At 47.2% G+C, this 23,982-nt stretch overlaps 2 protein-coding genes across 2 annotated transcripts in view; both read right to left on the reverse strand.

Annotated features, from left to right (window-relative positions):
* NPAS3 (neuronal PAS domain protein 3) overlaps positions 1–23,982 on the reverse strand; it is a 1,515,755-nt gene that overhangs the window by 497,514 nt on the left and 994,259 nt on the right. The window lies entirely within an intron of this gene.
* LOC144780879 (uncharacterized) lies at positions 4,381–10,690 on the reverse strand. The gene is made up of 5 exons (XM_078659388.1): positions 9,368–10,690; positions 6,694–6,793; positions 6,491–6,589; positions 6,209–6,349; positions 4,381–6,040 (listed from the first exon to the last, which is right to left on the reverse strand). Exons 1-5 carry the CDS (start codon positions 9,623–9,625, stop codon positions 4,383–4,385), a joined length of 2,256 nt encoding a protein of 751 aa, XP_078515514.1. The 5' UTR covers positions 9,626–10,690; the 3' UTR covers positions 4,381–4,382.

The following is a 23,982-nucleotide window of genomic DNA, read 5'->3' on the forward strand; positions in this document are numbered from 1 at the left end:
ATGCTGTGGCGGCTGTCTCTCTAATGGGCCTAATAACCATAAGGCAGTGTTTTATAGTCGGTGGTCAGGACCCTTTTATCAAAAACAACTCGCAATGTTTTATGTAGAGGCTCGGTTGTGATTTCCCACTTCTTTTTGGATCTGACTATGCAGGGCTGGTTCACGACTATGGTTTTAGCATTCTCAGAATCGTCTGCTGTAACGTATTCGTGCACCAGATTCTTCAAGCTATCAAAATTGATTTTTAGGGTGTTGCTGACATTTAATGTTATCCCTTTGACCTTCATACACACCTTGTTCTTGTTGGTACGGTAGCTGTATGTTTTAGGCCCTGAGGAAGTATATTCTTTTATATACTCGTCCTTATCTAGCTCACTGGTTAGGTTACCCAGATAATCTCCTAGAGGAGGGTCTTCATCCCCCGGTTTGCTCAGAAAAATCACAGAATCTGTATCGTGATACAAGCAGCGATCCTGGAGCTTATCCATAACCCCGTAAAGCTCTAGACGAGCGTGGGCTGTCGTGAAGCAGGCTATGAAAATGTTTATGTTGTTACTCGATGTGGGGTACTCTTGGGCATATTTCCAACACAAAGCCGCGGTATCGTCATCGATAAACTCGCAGCTGGACACCTCGTAGCATGGGGCAAACAGGTACTTGAACAGTTCATCAGGATCTGATATTAAGGTAGTATTTGAAAGGTTTGTGCGCTGTGCAAATTTTCCCCATAAGGAGTTGAGACAGAGTTTGGCTAACTGTCGGCGTGCAGGATTGACCTCTATCAGATGGGATCGTAAACGGATACCCTCGTGAGCGTAGTAGTCATCGATGTATTTCTGTTTTGCATCCTGACTAGTACACCAGTCAGGATACCCTGAGGCCTCCTGCTTGTCTCTGAGAAACAAATTAATGTAGGGGGCAAAGAGTTGTGTTGTAGTGTTCTTAAAGTGCCACACTTCGTGTACTCTACCTAGCCTGTACCCTTTCTCTAAGGCAGCTTGTACCTCGATGCTACACCAGGTCCCTGTGAGCATCCTTTGTTCCTCGGTGTGTGTGCAGCCGTCAACCTCTTTAAGCATCGCACAGGTTCGGCAGAGGGGGAACATTAGCTTGCCATCGACTCTGCATGGTAACACCGGGAAGTAAAGCTGCTTAGGAGGATATATTTCACATTTGATAAGCCCAAAGTATTCGTCTAGGGGCTTAAAATCTCTATAGATGATGGTGGGATGACCCACCGGGTACAACTTCATCTTGTTCACAAAAGGGTACAGACTGGTGAAATCATAGTAGTGTATTTTCTCACCCTCACCAACGGCCTTGTACAGTTGTATGGCATTTGTACGCCCCCCAAATAAGGCATCTCGGGGCTCCAAAGGTGTGGGTAAATCATGAGTCTTAAGAAAAGAGCAGAGGTCTGTGTCGGTTTTTAACATGTCTAACCACTCGTGCTCCCAAAGAACTCTCATAGCAAAGCCACTGTTTTCAACATACTGGGCCTTTGTCAGAGTACGTCTGTATAAGTGTTCAAATTTGGCACCCAGCATTTTGTTATATTCGTGGGGCTTGTAACACTTGGGGCAGCCGTGGTAAAAACAGCCGTTGAATTCAAAGGCTGTCGGCACACCCTTAATTACAGAGTACCCGTCCAGGTAATAGGGGCCCAGGCGGAATTCACCAGCCTGTAATGCATGTTGAATCTGGATGTCTTCCTTCTCAGAGACGTACATGAGCCACTGGATAGAGGGGGTTGAATAACGTTTCTGTTTACCGTTATAGAGGTCTGGCGGTACTAGAGCGATAGTTTCTGGCCTCAAAAACATGTGTTTGTAGATGGACATACACATGGATGCCAGAGTGACGTTTTGAAATGGGTCTATGTATTCGACCGCATGCTGTATTTCAGGGGTTTTGGATGTCGAGGCCTTGACTTTCTTAGTCAATGTCTTAGGTTTCAAGGCCTTGACTTCTTTAGTCATAGACACCACAACATCTCTGAAAAGGTTACAAGCTTGCCGGAGGATCATTACATCAGCCTGACAATAAGCTTTCAACTCTGTTTGAAAGTGAAACTCCTTTTCACGGTTTTCAGAGTACCACTCTAGAAAGCTCACTTTCTCATCAGGCATCATGTATTCAACCCCGTAGCTGTCAGGAGGCGGCATGGGTCCCACATAATTCTGGTTAGCCCAGGTGTTGAAAAAGTGTGGAAAATACCCTTTACAACCTTGGAACCCAAAGGCCTTTGGCAGCTTGCTCAATTTCATGGGTAGGAAATTCAGGGTGTCTATGAAGCGTATTTTTAAAGGACATACCGTCATCAGCATCAGTTTAGACCCCTGGGTTATGAGTTCCACCTGTATCTTTTCACGAATCATGTCTCGTAGAATAAAGAAGGAGTCATAGGCTTTCGAGTTGTGGGCTAGCATGGTATATCCTTGGAATTTGGCCTGAATGAAAGTGCTCAGGAAATCACCAACGCACGTTCGTCCCTCAAACTCCCAACTGTCGTCGGAAGTTAGATGGTGCGCGTAAATGTAGTTAGGCTGGTGTACCCCCGTCTCTTGTGTGCACTCTATATCAAACACTATATAGTCTTCGGTCTTGGTCTGAGATGGACCTTTAACCATATAACACTGATGGTTGGTACCGGCTTTGTAAGATACATGGCAACGGGGACATATCATACCTTTGCACTTGTGATTCACTGCCACATACCGCCCACACTCGCTACAGTCCTTTTTAGGGACGCAGCTGTAAGATTGCTCGTGTATGCTCAAACAGTTTTGCGAGCGACAAAACAACCTACAGATGCCGCACCTCACCTTTAGGGTAGCGTCTTCTATGCAGCCGTCCCTCTGACACATCTTACAACACATTTCACACTGGTGGTATGTTTTATTGTTGTATATATGATCGCAGTGGGCGCACACATATTTGGCCCCCAGAAAACCTTTAAGGTTCAAGATACCGTAAAAATGATTTTCCATGTGGAGGACATATACGGTCTTGTTTCTCACAGGTTCCCCGGTTGTAAAGTACTTCCAGGAACCGCTGTGATAGAGAACTTTCACCGTCACGGCGAAATAGTTCTCAAAAAGACCTATATCACCAAAGCCGACCATTCGGTCAGGAGGTATTTCAAGAACCTCATGGGCTTCAGCAGCTCTAGACATGATGACAGCGTCAGGGGTCTTGCGAGTCATCAACAGACCCACGATGCTGGCCGCCAGACATGTATTGGCAGTGGCGTTGCTAAAGTTGAGCAGCCACCTCTGTTTCTTGCCAATTATTTTACTGTATAGTACGCTCTTTAAGGGTCTGGAAACACCCCCCTCACGCCCCCGTACAATGAGGGCTATGACTCTAAACGTGCCATAGGCGACTAGTTCAGCCTTACTCTGTAAAAGCCTTGAGAGGTTTTCTAAAAATTGCACAGCATCAAAAACATCTCGGGTCTTCCGCCTGGTGAACAACGGTGTGTCAAAACCCTGCCCCTGGAAGCGGAGTTGGAAAAAGTCATTAGGCCCCACAGCGTGTAACAACCTTACTATGAGCTCCTGCACAGCCTGATGTATAGCCAGAACACCGTGAGTGGTTGATGTTATTTGATGTAGGTTAACAAATCTAAACTCCTCATAGTGTTCTACGGCCCTAAACCTCTCTACATTGCGAGTGTAACTCCTAACACTCTCTAAAAACAAGGGCTCTGGGCCCTCATCAGTAGGAGTGTGATTTGTGGAGGTGTTCTCTGATGTGTCACTTTGGGAGGTCAGGTTGGTCCCTGTCTCAGAGGTCCTTGTAAACCTGCGGGTAGCGCATATTCTAGCCTTCTTGAGCTTATTTATTAAAAGCCGGCGTTGCTTTGTACTATTAAGCCACTTTTGTTTTTTTTTACGGGCCCAGGCTTTTCTAGATACCAAGCCCCAGCCTATCTGAACAGGTAGGTCGCTGTCGTTGGATGTCTTGTTCATGGAGGCCCCCGCTACAGTTCCACCCCTGGGTCCTTCTGAATGTTGCGTTGTTTGGAGTTTTGCCATCCCCCCTACCCCCTTTAAATGGCCGACCCTGGGGATGTTAGACCCTGCCCCTATGTATTGTCGGTGGTGAAGTGCTGGCTTATATGCTTCAGGCGTTGATCTTGAAGCTGTGGTACCGTGGTTGAAAGGGTCTAGGGAAACAGGGGTGTCTTGTTTGAAGGGTTCTATGGAAACATTGGGGTCTTGTTTGAAGGTTTGTGGGGTACCAACTGGGCGTTGCTTGAGCAGTTTTAAGAAGCGTGCAGACTTTGTCACTAACCTCTGGACCGTACGGCTATATTTTGAGGGTCTCTTATGAGCACCAGTGGTTGTGGGGGTCTTTAGGGGTTGGTGCTTACATAGTCATGAATGTGTACCTTGTATGTCGGCCACAGCCGCCTGACACATCTGTATGATGTCTTTTTTACAAACCCCAACCCTGGCCACGACCAGATGTTGGGCCTCCCTCTTGTTGATGAGATTGGAATACCCCATATCCATTCTTATGAGTGCACGGTTCGCCTGCCGTTTTAATTTTCGAACCGCCATCTGTATCTCTCTTACGTGTGTCTTCAATACATCTTCTGTGTTTACAGACCCATCTTGTTCCTGCTTAGGGGGGCACACCTTGCGAGGTCTTATAAATGGAGGCACCCCCCCAGTCCCATCTATACTGCAACCCTCAAAGACGGGGTTGGACACGGGTCTGTACACGGGCATGTCCCATGGGATGGACACGGACCTGTACACGCGGCTGGCAGAGGTGCTGGCCTCGGGTTTGGACACGGTACTGTACACAGGATTGGCAGAGGTGCTGGCCACGGGGCTGGACACGGGACTGTACACAGGGTTGGCAGAGGTGCTGGCCATGGGACTGGACACAGGACTGTACACGGGATTGGCAGCTGGGCTGGACACAGGACTGTACACGGGGTTGGCAGAGGGGCTGGACACGGGGGTGTACATGTGAATGGCCGTGGGGCTGGTAGGGTCGTATGCTCCTGGAGGGGTACTCGGGGACAAAGGGTATGAGGATTGTGAGGAGGTGTCGTTGTAATCCTGGGGCCTAGTTGAAATGTCGGTGGTAGGGTGTGGTGCCTGGTTACCTGTGTTCTGTAAACCCTCTGTGCTCAAAGACCCTTGGTACACCGCTTCTGGGGTTCTACCTATGGTGTCTACCAACCCCCTCAACGCCTCAAGAGAGTTGCTAATCGTGGTAGAAGGACCTTCTAGGGGTTGCGCAGTATCACCTGTTGAGACCCTAGGCTGTGCCTGAACACTTACAACCGGTTTTGGGGGCTGTTCAGGGGCGTGCACCTCTACATGTACAGTTATTCTATTTGGCACTGTCTGGGGTTTCAGGACGCTTGGTGGATCCGGCGTTGCCTTAGGGTTGCTGAGGGTCTCTGCTAACTGTAGCTTAGGGACCCCCGGTTTCAGCTTCAGATGTTTCCTTGAGAGGCGCGATGTTTTAGGGGGTTGTGGTGGCGACGCCTCTTCTACACCCACAGGTGCAACTAACACCTCCTTGGGGCTCAAGGTTGTATAGGTCTCATTCAAGGGCTTAGCATCCTTTTTTATAGATAAATCTAGGGGGCTAGCTTGGGGCTCAGGGGTGCTAGGGCTTTTCTTCTCAGGACTTAAGAGCTTTGCCTGACCCTCTTGGAGCACCTCCGGTGTCTTCTTCTTCATGTTTAACTGTTCTGTTTGGGGATCTGTGAATACCTTACAGGCCTTCACACGTTTTAAAGGTTTGGGGAGGTTCTCTGAGTCCCGCTGTTTCTTCTTAAGGGAGGCCTGGTTTGTAGGCAGGCCTCCAGTGTTGACCCCACCCCTGTGCAGAATAGATTGCTGTAGTTGGTTGTTCAGCGTGTTGCTTGGTGTATAGTAGGTAGAGAGTTTTTCCTGGCGTACACGCCTACTCACGCCTTTCGCGCCGCTTCCGTTGTTCTGGACGGATGTTGTTATGTCCGTTAAGGGCGCCACCGACCTCTCTTCAGCAGCATGTTTCTGAGCCGCTTCTAAAATATAAACAGAAAATATATATATATTAGAGAAAGCATAAAAAAAACAACACATACAAGCACCAGCGGACTACGTCCTACACAACCACCTTTTTTGATATAGGCTTTGCTACAAGCAGCTGTAACACCTCTAGTACTTCTCACACCCTTTTGTAAAAAACACACCTGAAAGAGGTCTTTTTGCAGCTCCTTTCTTTGACAGTGGTCCCACTTTAGAAGTTGAAGCTTTCCTCTTCAAGGGGATTTCTTTTGAACCATGCGCCGCCTCTTGGACCTTGACGACGTCCTGGCATAGCGTAGGGACACCTGTAAAAAAAAAATAATACCCAACATTAGACATCTTTTCTGATGATTACCTCTATACATCCTCAGGGTCAGGACTCTGGCCTACCCCACCAACTACCCAGCGTCTTAGACAGTTTAAATAACAGCTGTCTTTTTATTTACCTGTAGGAACTGAAGTGTTTTGCACAGTGTTCAGAGCGTCTTGAGCCTCGATGTACTCCATAAAATCGTCAAAAGCTTGTTGTAGGTCGGGGTCATAAGCTGTAAAAGCATACACACATGAGAGCCCATTAGAAAAAAGAGAACTTCTGAGAGACTGGTGTACAAAACTACGTAGAACTACATAGCTTTAAATATATATATACCTGGCTGCGGGGCTGACAAGTGCCCAGCGTTGCTATTTATTACAGCTGGGGCCAGCGCAGGGGGCACATTGGTGACGGTTGCATTTGCAAGGTCTTGCACCTGTATTAAACATAAAAAAAAAAAAAAAAAAAAGCAGCGGTTTTAGTAAACGCCTTTCTTAAACAAAAGTATCACAACTTCAAACAATTCTTGTATACATTTAAAACCTGATAAGCGGGGTGCACCAACACACATTTTTAAAAAAGCGTTGCAAGTGCTGCGCTAAAACATATGTTAAAAAACAACCTGCGCCATATCCTTTGCTTATGGGGTAAACCACTTTAGGTACACATGGCCCTTCTGACATTTAACCACTACCCTATATACCGGTTACTCTTTTGTAACATGTACATGCCACTTTTCTCTTGTAACACATTGTTTAATAACTCTCACATTTTGAGTGCTTTAAATAGTTGCGCCATTGCCACAATTGCCTACATAACGCTTATTCTTGTGCTTGAGTGTCTGCCTTATATCACAGTATTATAGCTCTAACTGTACTTTGTTTTCTCTTGTAACCTGCACACTTGTCACTTTATTTATTACTCATGTAACTTAACGTTTGCTTTTGTAACCGGCACACATGTCACTCCCCTTATGTTTTGCAACTGTGTCTTATGTAAAGCGCTCTGACACCTTCGGGTAAAGTCTGCGCTAACAAGCAGTATTTTTTCTGTTTGTATCTTTTATGTAACACCTGTAATCCTGAGTCCCTATGTTTTGCAAACAGGTTCTTGTGTAAAGCGCTCTGACAACTTGGGATAAAGTCTGCGCTACATTTTTTTCTACTTGTATCTTTTTTATATAACTCATCCAATTCTTAGTGCTTATGTCTTACAAATGGGTCATATATAAAGCGCTCTGCCAGCCTTCGTGTACAGTTCGCGCTAGCTAATAAAACACAAAAAAAAAAAAAAAAACACCTCGGAGCTGCAGTGCAGGGTCCGCCCCCTCCAGTGATATCACCAACTCATCACTGGTGATATCAGTGGAGGGGCGGACCCTGCCCTGCAGCTCCGTGGTGTGTTTTCCTGTTTGTATCTTTTTATGTAGTGCATGTAATCCTTAGTCCTTATGTTTTTGCAGCAAGTTCTTATGTGAAGCGCTATGCCCCAGGCGTGTCCCGCTATTGTGAAGCGCCCTGACACATTCGGGGTAAAGCCCAGCGCTAGATAATTCTCAATAAAAAACCACACCGGGGCTGCAGGGTTAGGGCCGCCCCTTCAGTGATGTCACCAACTCATCACTGTTGGGGGCGGTCCTTACACAGCAGCCCCGGAGAAGCTCACGCCGCCATGCTGCCTGCTGCTGGATCCACGTGGAGCCCGGGGCTGGTATATACCCTCACAGCCCCCAAGGACACCGGAGCCCTACACCCCTCACCCTCGAGCAGCGCCAGCAGCAAGCGGGCTCGTGGGGGATTATTTTTTAAAAAGAACGGCCGCGGAGGCCCAGAGACACCGCGACCCCCACCCCCAGAGCAGCGCCCGAGGCAAGCGGGCTCTGGGGGCCTTTTATTTACACCAGGAGCGGCCGCGGAGGCCCAGAGACACCGCGACCCCCACCCCCAGAGCAGCGCCCGAGGCAAGCGGGCTCTGGGGGCCTTTTATTTACACCAGGAGCGGCCGCGGAGGCCCAGAGACACCGCGACCCCCACCCCCAGAGCAGCGCCCGAGGCAAGCGGGCTCTGGGGGCCTTTTATTTACACCATGAGCGGCCGCGGAGGCCCAGAGACACCGCGACCCCCACCCCCAGAGCAGCGCCCGAGGCAAGCGGGCTCTGGGGGCCTTTTATTTACACCAGGAACGGCCGCGGAGGCCCAGAGACACCGCGACCCCCACCCCCAGAGCAGCGCCCGAGGCAAGCGGGCTCTGGGGGCCTTTTATTTACACAAGGAACGGCCGCGGAGGCCCAGAGACACCGCGACCCCCACCCCCCAGAGCAGCGCCCGAGGCACGCGGGCTCTGGGGGCATATTTTTAAAAATAACGCTGCACTAGGGACCCAGAGACCCCCAGGACACCCCAAGGGACTATGGCGCCCCACCAGGAGCCCCCCTGGACAACTGGCCCCAGGGTTTATTTATTTTTTTAAATACAAGGCCCTCAGGACCCCCCAAGGAGCAGCAAGGACCCCGGAGCCCTCCATGGACCCCTCCAACTCTCTACAGCGGTTTGGTGAGTGCAACCAGGCATTATTAATTTTTTAATTATATGCCCTGTATATTATTTAAAGCCCCTATGGTACCGTTACAGTGTGGTTAAATGTTTCTATGAGCTGTAAAATACCCTGTTCCACTCTGCATGTACCCTCCTAAGGCCTACAACATTATGCCCCTTAAATACATAGCCTGCAAACTCTACCCTACGTCACCACCCCATTAACACTAAATACCTACACACATAGCTTTTTAAACTCAACAAAACCTTTATTCATTTTAAATACCTTTACATTACAATTCAGGTCTTTTTAAACTCCATCCTTCAACAAAACCTTTATTCACATTAAACACAGCACATCGCCTTAAAGATTAACAGTTTACAATCCACACTACATAGTACTATTTTTTAAAAGTGCAACTTTTTTCCAAACTACATGTACACCCTAATACACCATTGCGCCATCCATTATTTACCTTCTCTACATGTTGACAGGCGGTGTCAATCTGGGAAAAGTTGCTCCGGTCCATTCTTGCCTTAAGTTCCTTGGGTTGGCTCCAAAACAATCCAGGCCAGTCACTCCCCAAAGGTTTTGAAGGGCTTGATGGTGTAGAAATCCACAAAGGTTTTCTGACTGGGTTGTAGATGCAGGAGTCCTCCAGGTACAGCAGAACAATCCACGCCAGTCGCTCCTCAAAGGGGGTTTTTTGAATGGGTGTTTGGCAGTGTTCCATGAGGGGCCTTTTTATACCTGTCCTAGCATGCTAATTAGAAGCCCCCCACACCCCTTTATGACTTGAGGGGTGTTTAGAACAATGTCATGGTGGCCTTTGGATGGGAACCTTTTTTTCTATCCTTGTACAGTATAAACAGTACAACATTGTTTACTTTGACACCTGTTACTCAAACTCAAGGCCTATCCTGGGAAGAGTGGGGTTAGACAATGGGGGCCGGTGTAAAACTCTTCACCCCTACGTGACCCCTTCTCCTGGGAATTAGGGAGCCCGGGAACAGAATCTACCTTGGGACTCATATGTCAAATTTCCTGCCAGCCACGTCAAATTGGAACTAAACTGTCAAAATTGAGACCAGGAGTTTAAGACGTGAGGACCCTTTACAGCTTTGACACCTACATGACACATTCTTCTTCACAGGCCCTGGGCTGGGGAACTCAGGACTGCCCCAGCAGCTGTTCAAACATCAGCTGGCTGCAAACCCCCAGTTTTAAAAATGCACAGACATTTCCAGCCTACAACCATGCAGTTTTTTTCTATGCACTTTTAAACACATACACAATTACCACATGTTTTTGCTGCCCTAGCTGTTAAATTTAAGGCCATAAGTTTAAGGCCAGGACTGTTTAAGGTCAGATCAAACCCTGGTCTTAAACAGTCCTGGTCTTAAACTGTCAAAATTGCGACCAGGAGTTTAAGACTGTGAGGACCCTTTACAGCTTTGACACCTACATGACACATTCTTCTTCCCAGGCCCTGGGCTGGGGAACTCAGGCCTGCCCCAGCAGCTGTTCAAACAGCAGCAGGCTGCAAACCCCCAGTTTTAAAAGTGCCCAGACATTCCAGCCTGCAACCAGGCAGTTTTTCTATGCACTTTTAAACACATACACAATTACCACATGTTTTTGCTGCCCTAGCTGTTAAATTTAAGGCCAGAAGTTTAAGACCAGACTGTTTAAGGCCAGATCAAACCCTGGTCTTAAACAGTCCTGGTCTTAAACTGTCAAAAATGAGACCAGAAGTTTAAGACCAGACATGTCAAAAGCTGTCAAAATTGCGACCAGCCTTTTGCGACCAGACATGTCAAAATTGCGACCAGGATTTTTTGATGAGTGGTATCCCGGCTTACTACTGTTGCCTGAATCCTCCGTCGACAGCCTTAATGACAAATGTCTGACAAATGTACCGAGCTCCTTCGGGACTCCGAGCAGAGCTGGATGGATGAACCTGCTCTTGCCTTGCAGAAACGTCTCAAACTCTCTTTTGTGATTCAAGGGATGGGAGTTATTGCCACAATTATGTTTTTAAAAAAAGCTACCTACACAAGATGCAAAACCTGCTTTACAGCTGGCAAAAGTCATTAAGCTACCAGATGCCAGGACTGCCCCACACCTAGCAAAAATCAGCTACCTACTGTTGTGTAGTGCCTGTGGGCCCGATTCACAGAACTAACTTAAGACTAAGGGCTAGATGTAGGTAAAGTAGATTTACTGAATCATAAATACAGAATTTTATCGATTCGGTATTTATGAATCGGTAAATCTAATGTAGGAAATTATTCGGTAAAAAATACCGAATCGGTAGGATTCGGTATTTACCGATTCGGTAATAACCGAATCGGTATTTGTCATTGATTCCTACGGGCCTTGAAGCCCATAGGATTCAATGGCAAATACCGATTCGGTAATTACCAAATCGGTAAAATTACCGAATTGCCATGGGGGACAGGGTGTCACTTTGACACCTTGTTGCACCCCTGTTCCTGGCTTGTGTGCGCACAGATGTGCATGTACACAGGTATTCATTATTTACCACCAAATAGTATTTGGTGGTAAATAACGAATCGGTAAGGGCCTGTGGCACTGTTTAAAGTGCCACCTACTTCTGTATTTACCGAATCGGTAAATTTACCGATTCGGAATTTTACAGAATCGGTAAATTTACCGAATCGGTAAATATACCGATTCTTTAAATATAAGGCCCCCTACATGTCAAACACCAAATACCGGTCAGTAATGGCCGAAATTGGCCGTTACGGACCGGTATTTGGTGTCCTACATCTGGCCCTTAATCCTAAACTTACTACTCATGGTATTCACAGAATGGATTTACGACTACTAACTTTATGTCCGCACTCGGGCTGGAAATTCCAGCCCGGAGGCGGAGCTTCCGGGCCAGAGGTGGAGATTTCAGCCATGGCTAAATCCCCACCTCCGAGACAGAAGCTCCGCCTCCAAGCCACAAGCTCCGCCTCCGGGCCGCAAGCTCCACCTCCAAGCCAGAAGCTCCACCTCCGGGCTGGAATTTCCGTCTCTAATGCGGACGTAAAGTTAGTAGTCGTAAATCCATTCTGTGAATACCAAAAGTAGTAAGTGCATTCTGTGTATACCAAAAGTAGTAAGTTTAGGATTTTGTCTTAAGTTAGTTATGTGAATCGGGCCCTACAACTCTATATAGGATCAGTACGTTAAGACAACATAAATTAAGGGATTGGTGTCCAGACTGATTCCGAACCCCTCCAAAGGATGTGTCAGCCTTTAGACCAGCTCGCTCACAATGCCACCATGAGCCCCACAACCTTACCAAGGAGCAAACAGTTTCTGGCAACTATCGAATATGACACAACCTCAGGGATCGTGGAAACAGTACAGTACTTTTTGCTCAGTCACCCGTGCTCACTCGGTCACAGAGAGATACACAGAGTAAAAGGTGGGGCCGTTTTCAATAAGTATTTATTCAACCAGTGTCCCTCTAGTATAAAATACTTGTGCTGCAACAACCTTAGACATAAACAGATGGATGTGTTCATAAGCACCAACAGAGTAAAGAAAAGGTGGAATTCTACCACGGTGCTAAAACAATGAATATTTGCAGGCAGCTATGTTTATTATCTTACTTCTGAGACTAACTGGTGGCAACAATGTGTTCCTTCTCCACAACTTTCCTACGCTCAATTCAGTTTCAATATGGCAGTAACTTCTGAAACGAACATCTTGACAATGACTGTCCCTCCACCCTCCCGACACACAAATCATGACTTCCTGCGGTACCGCATCATTGAACATGGCAGTGCCCCTCTCTTCTTTATCAAATGCCTGTTCTTCGTTACACCTGATCACACCCACTCCACCTTCCAAATCCTCCTCAATGGCATCCACCGGTATCCTAGATAGATAATCAGTCACTACATTTTCCAAACCCCTCATGTATTCCACTTCAAAATTATATTCTATCACTGATAGAATCCACCTGGAAATCCTTGGAGTTACATTGCCTTCCCCTCGTGCACATATGTGCACGAGGGCACTTGTGCAGCCTTGTGCAATAATAGTGAATACCGTCAATATGCCATTCCATCTCTTCCTACAAGAGACTGCAGTGTGAGCCTTGATTCGCAGCTGAATGTACCACATCACACCAGCCGTGACACAGATGTGCACAAGGGGACTTGTGCAGCCTTGTGCAATAATAGTGAATACCTTTAAATAAATGCACCAAAGATTTAAATAAAGGCACCAAAGGTTTGTGGTCGGTGCGGACCCTAAAAGGCAGACCCCAAACAAAATACCAAAAGTGCTTTATGCCCCAACAGCATGCCAAAACCTCTTTCTTGATCACGGAATATGACACTTCTGCGCCTTATAGCCTTCTGGATGCAAATCCAATAATCCTTTCCACCCCACCATATACTTGTATTAAAACCGCGCTAATCCCCACAGCACTAGCGTCCGTAGTGATAAACATTCTAGCATTTACGTTGAAATGTCCAAGAGTGGGCGCGTGGAGTATACCATTTTTTAATTTTCTCTATCACAGATCTTGTCTCAATCAAATGCGACACCATTCTTCATTAGTAGCCTTAGCTGTACCACTATCTTTGTAAATCTACTTACAAATTTAGAACAGTACTCTGCTAGTCCTAGAAAAGATTTCAGCTGCTCCTTATTGAGAGTAGTCCATCAATAGCTGAAACAATACTTTTTTCTTGGTTTGATCCCTGCTTCGGATATTTCATGACCCAAATAGGTTACCCAAGTTCTCCTCAATTGTCATTTTTTTTTAATAGTTAGCCCATGACTTTCCATACGTTTTAAAACCCCATTCATTACTTCGTCATGCATGCTCATTTCATAAACATTAGTGGGTTGTCCATCACCCGACCCAAGGGAAATTTCAGGGAGATTCTCAAACAAACGACGACCTTCAACGCCTAAGTGGTGGAGAAAAATAATAACTTGCTTGCGTACTGGACCACATTCATCTGCACCAGTTTGCAATATATAAGTTAGGAACAACTTCGTCCACTCCTTCCAAGGAATGGAAGGGTCACCAGGGGTAGGAAGAAAAGAAGGAGGAGCAGCTAACGCTTGATCGCCCCCTATAGGTGATGAAAAACAACCACGAAGTAATAGAAACGTTCAACGTTCAATAAGAGTAACAGTTAATAGCAACTAGCAAGCTAGCCCTTCTATACCAGCTAGGGTATGTTAATCTCTGCAGATAAACAGTTGAGACAAACTATGAAAGTGTAAGCTAAGCTGGTAATAATTTAAAGTCCACCTGAAAGAAAAACGATGTTAAAGACAATAAGAAATTAAAACAATAAATTACTGTTAGGAGCACTGAAGCTGAAGCAGTTCAGTCACTGAAGAATTTTGATCAAATCATCCCTTGAAAATGATGAAAAATGATGAAAACGATGAAAACAATGAAAACAAAGAAATTCATGAATAAACTTGAAGAAGGACAAAGGACAAAGCACTGGTTGGAGGTTTTCCCAACCTCTTAAAATAGCCGCTGTGCGTGCTGCGTGTCACTGTCTAGAGGAAGTTGGGCACACAAACACTGCATTACAACTGGCAAGATATCAGCTACCTACAAGATGCAAACACTGCATTACAACTGGCAAGAAATGAGCTACCTACAAGACGCAAACACTGCATTACAACTGTCAAAAATCAGTTACCTACAAGATGCAAACACTGCATTACAACTGGCAAGAAATGAGCTACCTACAAGACTCAAACACTGCATTACAACTGGCAAGAAATCAGCTACCTACAAGATTCAAACTCTGCATTACAACTGGCAAGAAATCAGCTACCTACAAGATTCAAACACTGCATTACAACTGGCAAGAAATCAGCTACCTACAAGATTCAAACTCTGCATTACAACTGGCAAGAAATCAGCTACCTACAAGATTCAAACTCTGCATTACAACTGGCAAGAAATCAGCTACCTACAAGATGAAAATACTGTGTTACACAGCTGGCAACATCAGCTACATACAAGATGCAAACGCTGCATCACAGCTGGCAACAATCAGCTTCCTACAAGATGTGATGAATGTGTCACAGCTGGCAAAAACTGGCTACCAACAAGATGCAAACACTGCTTTACAGTTGACTAAAATCAGCTACCTACAAGATGCAAAGACTGCATTACAACTAGCAAGAAATCAGCTACCTACAAGATGCAAACACTGCATTACAACTGGCAAGAAATCAGCTACTTACAAGACTCAAATACTGCGTTACAACTGGCAAGAAATCTGCTACATACAAGATGCAAACACTGCATTACAACTGGCAAGAAATCAGCTACTTACAAGATGCAAACTCTGCATTACAACTGGCAAGAAATAAGCTACCAACAAGATTCAGACACTACATTACAACTGGCAAAAAATCAGCTACCTACAAGATGCAAACACTGCATTACAACTGGCAAGAAATCAGCTACTTACAAGATGCAAACTCTGCATTACAACTGGCAAGAAATAAGCTACCAACAAGATTCAGACACTGCATTACAACTGGCAAGAAATCACCACCCTACAAGATGAAAATATTGTGTTACACAGCTGGCTACATCAGCTACCTACAAGACTCAATCACTGCGTTACAACTGGCAAGAAATCAGCTACATACAAGATGAAAATACTGCATTACAACTGGCAAGAAATGAGCTACCTACAAGATGCAAACACTGCATTACAACTGTCAAAAATCAGTTACCTACAAGATGCAAACACTGCATTACAACTGGCAGGAAATCAGCTACCTACAAGATGCAAACACTGCCTTACAACTGGCAAGAAATGAGCTACCTACAAGACTCAAACACTGCATTACAACTGGCAAGAAATGAGCTACCTACAAGACTCAAACACTGCATTACAACTGGCAAGAAATCAGCTACCTACAAGACTCAAACACTGCATTACAACTGGCAAGAAATCAGCTACCTACAAGATTCAAACTCTGCATTACAACTGGCAAGAAATCAGCTACCTACAAGATTCAAACTCTGCATTACAACTGGCAAGAAATCAGCTACCTACAAGATGAAAATACTGTGTTACACAGCTGGCAACATCAGCTACATACAAGATGCAAACACTGCATCACAGCTGGCAACAATCAGCTTCCTACAAGATGTGATGAATGTGTCACAGCTGGCAAAAACTGGCTACCTACAAGATGCAAAGACTGCGTTACAGCTGGGAAAATCAGCTACCAACAAGATGCAAACACTGCTTTACAGTTGACTAAAATCAGCTACCTACAAGATGCAAAGACTGCATTACAACTAGCAAGAAATCAGCTACCTACAAGATGCAAACACTGCATTACAACTGGCAAGAAATCAGCTACTTACAAGACTCAAACACTGCGTTACAACTGGCAAGAAATCAGCTACATACAAGATGCAAACACTGCATTACAACTGGCAAGAAATCAGCTACTTACAAGATGAAAAGTCTGCATTACAACTGGCAAGAAATAAGCTACCAACAAGATTCAGACACTGCATTACAACTGGCAAGAAATCACCACCCTACAAGATGAAAATATTGTGTTACACAGCTGGCAACATCAGCTACCTACAAGACTCAAACACTGCGTTACAACTGGCAAGAAATCAGCTACATACAAGATGAAAATACTGCATTACAACTGGCAAGAAATGAGCTACCTACAAGATGCAAACACTGCATTACAACTGTCAAAAATCAGTTACCTACAAGATGCAAACACTGCATTACAACTGGCAGGAAATGAGCTACCTACAAGATTCAAACTCTGCATTACACTGGCAAGAAATTAGCTACCTACAAGATGAAAATACTGTGTTACACAGCTGGCAACATCAGCTAGATACACGATGGAAACACTGCATCACAGCTGGCAACAATCAGCTTCCTACAAGATGTGATCAATGTGTCACAGCTGGCAAAAACTGGCTACCTACAAGATGCAAAGACTGCGTCACAGCTGGGAAAATCAGCTACCAACAAGATGCAAACACTGCTTTACAGTTGACTAAAATCAGCTACCTACAAGATGCAAAGACTGCATTACAACTAGCAAGAAATCAGCTACCTACAAGATGCAAACACTGCATTACAACTCGCAAGAAATCAGCTACTTACAAGACTCAAACACACTGCGTTACAACTGGCAAGAAATCAGCTACATACAAGATGCAAACACTGCACTTCAACTGGCAAGGAATCAGCTACTTACAAGATGCAAACTCTGCATTACACTGGCAAGAAATGAGCTACCTACAAGATGAAAATACTGTGTTACACAGCTGGCAACATCAGCTAGATACACGATGGAAACACTGCATCACAGCTGGCAACAATCAGCTTCCTACAAGATGTGATGAATGTGTCACAGCTGGCAAAAACTGGCTACCTACAAGATGCACACACTGCATTACCACTGGCAATAAACAGCAACCTACAAAATGGAAACACTGCTTCAAAGCTGGCAAAAAATCAACAACCTACAAGATGCAAAAACGATATGACAGCTGGCAAAATTCAGCTATTTACAAGATGCAAACACTGCATTACAGCAGGCTGTAAGAAAGAGGTTTGGAGTGTATTTAGGACTCTTTTAGCACTCAGCCTTGGTATTCATGAGATAAAGAGAAAGGAAACGTAGGGTGGTGGATGAAAGAGGCCTGAGGTGGACTCAAGACTAGTCTTCATAACATCAGGGTCACTGTCTCTGTGCTCTCAGGCTCACTTGGCTCCCCCTGAACCCCACTGCCCTGGCCTCACCCTAAACAGTAAATCTCTTCCTGGACACAAGATAGAAACTAGGCTTCTGGTCGAGGATGAGAGGCCAGACATACTGGTTGAAAGCCTGTCCCACACCTGACCTAGCCCCAGCCCTCCGTCAGGATATGCGATTAGAAGACAAGATAGGGAGGGAAGGATGGGAGGGGGGGTTTCCATCATTTATAAAGATGAAAACAGCTGTATGACCCTACCCCTGACCATAACTAACTGTGATATAACACAATTCCGTATTAAACCATCTCCCAACTCTACCTTCTATGGCACGCTCCTCTACCGACCTCCTGGTTCCGGCAACCCCTTCCTAGGGGTCTGCGGTCCTCACTGCAACTACTATTGCCATTAAAGCATCCACAACCATTCTAGGGGACTTTGACCCACACCTACATGAACATGGTACTGGCTACACTAACAGATCCGCACAAGATATGGAGCCATGCAACTCAGACAACGCATGAGATCGGCCACGCATGAAAAAGGGCACTTATTAGTTGCAATTATCTCCAAAGAGTCCAAAATAAAGGTACAGGTGCAGCCTAAAATTGAATGGAGACAAAACAAAACTGATGTTCCTGGGAAATAAGTCGTGCCCAGAGACGTCATTATCTGTCCTCCAGAACTAGGCAGCCCCCCATCCCTGAAAACGCCATAAAGATCTGGGAATGTGGTTAGACCACAGTCTATCTATGGAGACACGAGCCAAACAACTGGCAGCCACCTGCTATGGAATACTCTGCATGATTTAGAAGATTTGACCTCTTATCCAGGAACAAACCCGGAGAACTGTGGTTCAGGCCTTGGTAATATCACGGCTGGACTACGGTAACTCCCTCTATCTGGGTTGCCCCAAATATGTCGTGAACAGATTACAGGTGGTGCAAAACGCCGCAGCCAGGATACTCCGTGCTGTTCCCAGACAAGAAACAGCGAAGGCTGTACTGAAAATACTGCACTGGCTCCCGATCCAAGCCAGCATCAAATTTAAATCACCAGGTGTAGCCCACAAAGCCATGAACGATAAGGGTCCCGTCCTACTAAGAACTCTTGTAACTCCTTATGTTCCTGCTTGATCTCTGGGATCCTCCTCAGATCTACTCATGAGGAGGACAAGAATAAAGAGATCGAGTTGGGGAGGAAGATCTTTCTCACACTTGGGGCCAGATGTAGGTCGGCAAATACCGGTCGGTAACGGCCGATTTCGGCCGTTACCGACCGGTATTTACAAATGGAGATGTAGGGGCCTTAAAATGTACAGAATCGGTATATTGATTCGGTAAAATACCGATTCTGTAAATTTACCGAATCGGTAAATCAATATGTAGATGGCACAAAAAACAGTGCCACAGGCCCTTACCGATTCGTTATTTACCATGTAATTCTATTGCATGGTAAATAACGAATACCTGTGTACATGCACATCTGTGCATGAACACCTGTGCCATGTGACACACATACATGCCCTTAGGGCATGTATGCCCTTAGGGCATGGATGTGTGCCACATGGCACACATGTCAAAATCACGGGGCAACAGGGTGTCAAAGTGACACCCTGTCACCCTTGCAAAATCGGTAATTTTACCGAATCGGTATTTACCGATTCGGTAATTTACATTGATTCCTATGGGCCTACAGGCCCATAGGAATCAATGGCAATTACCGAATCGGTAAATACCGATTCGGTAATTACCGAATCATACAGATTCGGTAAAAATGACCACATTTTTACCTACATCTGCTTTACCGAATCTAGAATACCGAATCGGTAAAATTCGGTATTCTAGAGTCGGTAAATCAGATTTACCTACATCTGGGCCCTGGTTCCCAGTCTGTGGAACTCCTTACCCAAAGAAATGCGATTGATAAGAGATTAACTTGTTTTGAGGAAGAAACTAAAAACTTGGCTCTTCCAGGATAACTTCTCTTCACCCGGATAGCACCTTCTACTCAGCGCTCGGAAGCCTCCGGGCAGCCATGTGCTTTATAAATACATAAACATAAACACAGTCTTCATAACATCGGGGTCCCCAGCCTCTCTCCTCTCAGGCTCCAGCTGAACCCCACCGCCCTGACCTCAGGCTTCATAACTTCTGGGTCACTCACCAGCCTCTCTTCTCCCAAGCTCACTTTGCTCCCCCGGAACCCCACCGTCCTGACCCAAGTCTTCATTATCCCCGGGTCACCAGCCTCTCTCCTCTCAGGCTCCAGCTGAACCCCCCCGCCCTGACCCCAGACCCCATAACATCCGGGTCATCAGCCTCTCTCCTCCGAGGCTCACTTTTCTCCCCCTGAACCCCACCGTCCTGACCCAAGTCTTCATTACCTCCGGGTCACCAGCCTCTCTCCTCTCAGGTTCCAGCTGAACCCCCCACCCTGACCCCAGACCCCATAACATCCGGGTCACCAGCCTCTCTCCTCCCACACTCACTTGGTTCCCGCTGAACCCCACCAGTCTGTGTCTTGTTTTCGTCTGTCAGATGCCTTCTGACAGTGGTGAGTTTTTGGATACCGAGGCTGTAGCCTCATTACTCCACATTCATTTTGAGTTTTTTAGTCGCTGTTTAGGTTGTCTTATTGATGTATGACGCTTTGTCACAGTTGAAGTTGGATCACAAGGTCAGCGCTGTGATAGGCTGTGGGTTGCGGTCAATTGGGTTTGCAGAAGTGTCAGCAAGTTTTATTGCAGAGTCTTGTTTTCGTCTCCCAAATGTCTTCTGTCGTTGATGAGCTTTTGATGGCTGCCGGGGCGCTTGCCGTCTGGCAGTGATGAGTTTTGGATGCATGCCGGGGTGGTTGCCTTCTGACAATGGTGAGTTTTGGGTGCCTGCCGGGGTGGTTGCCTTCTGACAATGGTGAGTTTTGGGTGCCTGCCGGGGTGGTTGCCTTCTGCTAGTGATGAGTTTTTGGATGCTGTGTTGCTGTTACAGTTTTACAAGGTTAGCGCTTCGATGGGTCGCGGGTAGCGGTCAAATGTGTTTGTAGAAATGTCTGCAAGTTTCCTGATCAGTGGGTTTTCTTTTTGACCCAATCCTTTGTATAATATCCTGTTGAGTTTGAGGAGATGGTTGTCCAACATCTCAACGCCCAGGTCTCTGTGGAGGTCTGCCATTCGTGTGAACATAGGTGCACCTGCTGCAATCCATAAGGCCTTGCTCTGTAGTCTCTGTAAGTCTTTCCGATGCTGAGTGGCAGCCACTCCAAACTGGTGAAGCGTATGTCATAGTTGGTCGAATTATAGCGGTGATTGCTCGCACCTTGCTCTGCATGGGCATCGACTTGGTATTCAGGAGTGGGTATAATGCGACCAGTTTGGCTGCTGCTTTCTGGCAGGTCTTCTCTATGTGGTTTCTCCAGCTGAGTTTAGAGTCCAGAGTCACCCCCAGGTAGGAGCTGCTGTTTTCTCATTTGATCTCTTCCCCATTGAGGACGATCTGTGGGTGTTTCCTGTTCCGCTTCCTGGTGAATAATGTTGCTGTGGTTTTGCTTGTGTTCAGGGTGATCTGCCAGTCGCTGTACCATTCGGAGAGTCTGCATAGCGATGTCTCAAGGTTCTTTGCCACTTCTTCGTCGCTGAAGGATTGGGAGAGGACTGCAACGTCATCGGCGTAAAGGGCAAGATCAGTCTTCTTAAGGTCTGTGGGGATATCGTTTGTGAATATGCTGAAGAGGAATGGTCCTAGGATTGATCGATTCCTGAGGCACTCCAGCAAGAATTGGGCGTGGCGATGAGCATTCTTCTCGTACCGCCGCGTGAAAGGTCCGTTTTGACAAGTAGCTAGACAGCAGCTTAACCAGGTCGCTTGAAAACTTGAGCTTGATACGTTTGTAAAGCAGTCCCTCGTGCCACACTCGGTCGAATGCTTCGGCTACATCCAGAAAGACTACTCCAGTAGACTTGTTGATGTTGAATCCATGGCTAATGATGTCCACAACTCTCAGGAATTGGTGATTGGTTGAGTGGTCTTTCCGGAACCCAAACTGTTCTGAACCCCACCGCCCTGACCCCAGTCTTTATAACTTCCGGGTCACCAGCCTCTCTCCTCCCACACTCACTTGGTTCCCGCTGAACTCCCCCGCCCTGACTCCAGCCTTTATAACTCAAGCACTAGCGGGGAACTAATGGAGACGGATGGAGTGCGGCCCGGCGCGTGCCAGATTGGTAAACTAATTAACCTTAGGGTGAAGGTTTGCAAGAAAAATAGTTGGCATTTCTCAGAGCGGCTATAAATGGACTGGCTCCTTAACCACTGGTGACAGGAGCGTCATAAACACAACTTATTCCTGTCTATTGACCTGTCAGAGCGCGTCGGAATCAAGATTTGTTCTCTGCTGCTCTGGAAGCAAGTGGGGCCGCGCCAGAGGCCGGGTGAGTGGACACCGCTGCTTGTCCTCCGACCCCCTTTCACCCTCTGGAAGGACTGACGGCTTATTAGCCTTGGGGATAAATAACAAAAGCAATCAATTTAACTGGAGGCGGCAGAGCTATAGACCCAGCATGAGACATTGCGTGACGTCAGCTGTACGTCAAGCAGGGGCCTTTGAGTGACGTCAACACTGCGTAGAGAATGAACCACTAAGTGACGTTAGCTCTGTGGCAAGCCTGAGCCACTGAGTGATGCCACCTCTGGGTCAAGCATGGGCCACTGAGTGATGCCAGCTCTGGGTCAAGCCTGGGCCACTGCGTGATGCCAGCTCTGAGTCAAGCATGGGCCACTGAGTGATGCCAGCTCTGGGTCAAGCATGGGCCACTGAGTGATGCCAGCTCTGGGTCAAGCATGGGCCACTGAGTGATGCCAGGTCTGGGTCAAGTATGGGCCACTGAGTGATGCCAGCTCTGTGTCAAGCATGGGCCACTGCGTGATGCCGGCTCTGGGTCAAGCCTGGGCCACTGAGTGATGCCAGCTCTGTGTCAAGCCTGGACCACTGATTGATGCCAGCTCATCGTCAAGCATGGGCCCCTGAGTGATGCCAGCTCTGTGTTAAGCATGTGCCACTGAGTGATGCCAGCTCTGGGTCAAGCATGGGCCACTGAGTGATGCCAGCCCTGGGTCAAGCCTGGGCCACTGAGTGATGCCAGCTCTGTGTCAAGCATGGGCCACTGCGTGATGCCAGCTCTGGGTCAAGCCTGGGCCACTGAGTGATGCCAGCTCTGTGTCAAGCATGGGCCACTGAGTGATGCCAGCTCTGTGCCAAGCATGGGCCACTGAGTGATGCCAGCTCTGTTCAAGCCTTGGCCACTGAGTGATGCCAGCTCTGTGTCAAGCATGGGCCACTGAGTGATGCCAGCTCTGTGCCAAGCATGGGCCACTGAGTGATGCCAGCTCTGTTCAAGCCTTGGCCACTGAGTGATGCCAGCTCTGTGTCAAGCCTGAGCCACTGAGTGATGCCAGCTCTGTTCAAGCCTCGGCCACTGAGTGATGCCAGCTCTGTGTCAAGCATGGGCCACTGAGTGATGCCAGGTCTGGGTCAAGCCTGGGCCACTGAGTGATGCCAACTCTGTGCCAAGCCTGGACCACTAAAAAACTGAATGAAGCCCAACTGGCTGAACACTGACAAGAACCGAAGTAGTGATCATTGGGAAGAGCTGATGACCACGGGACTCCACCTGGTGACCTGCAGAGGTAGGACTGACGCCCCCCAGCAGAGCTAGGACAGGGACACCCCCCCCAGTACCCACACCAAGAACCGTGGTAACCTTATCAACAGAAAACTCAACATGACCGCCCAAGTCAGCGCAGCCCAAGCTAACGCCACCCAAGTCAGCGCTGCCCAATCCAACGCCACCCAAGTCAGCACAGCCCAAGCCAACGCCACCCAAGTCAGCGCTGCCCAAGCCAACGCCACCCAAGTCAGCACAGCCCAATTCAATGCCACCCAAGTCAGCGCTGCCCAAGCCAACGCCACCCAAGTCAGCACAGCCCAAGCCAACGCCACCCAAGTCAGTGCTGCCCAAGTCAACACCACCCAAGTCAACGCCACCCAAGTCAGCGCTGCCCAAGTCAACGCCACCCAAGTCAGCACAGCCCAAGTCAACGCCACCCAAGTCAGCACAGCCCAAGCCAACGCCACCCAAGTCAGTGCTGCCCAAGTCAACGCCACCCAAGTCAACGCCACCCAAGTCAACGCCACCCAAGTCAGCGCTGCCCAAGTCAACACCGTCACCGCCTCATGCTTCCACACATTGAAGATTCTGAGAAGGACTTTCAAATGCCTCCCCATCAGCACCCCTCACGCACGCCCCGTTCACACACACCACGCACGT

The sequence above is a fragment of the Lissotriton helveticus genome, chromosome 9, assembly GCF_964261635.1.
Source record: "Lissotriton helveticus chromosome 9, aLisHel1.1, whole genome shotgun sequence".
In the NCBI taxonomy this organism is placed as follows: domain Eukaryota; kingdom Metazoa; phylum Chordata; class Amphibia; order Caudata; family Salamandridae; genus Lissotriton; species Lissotriton helveticus.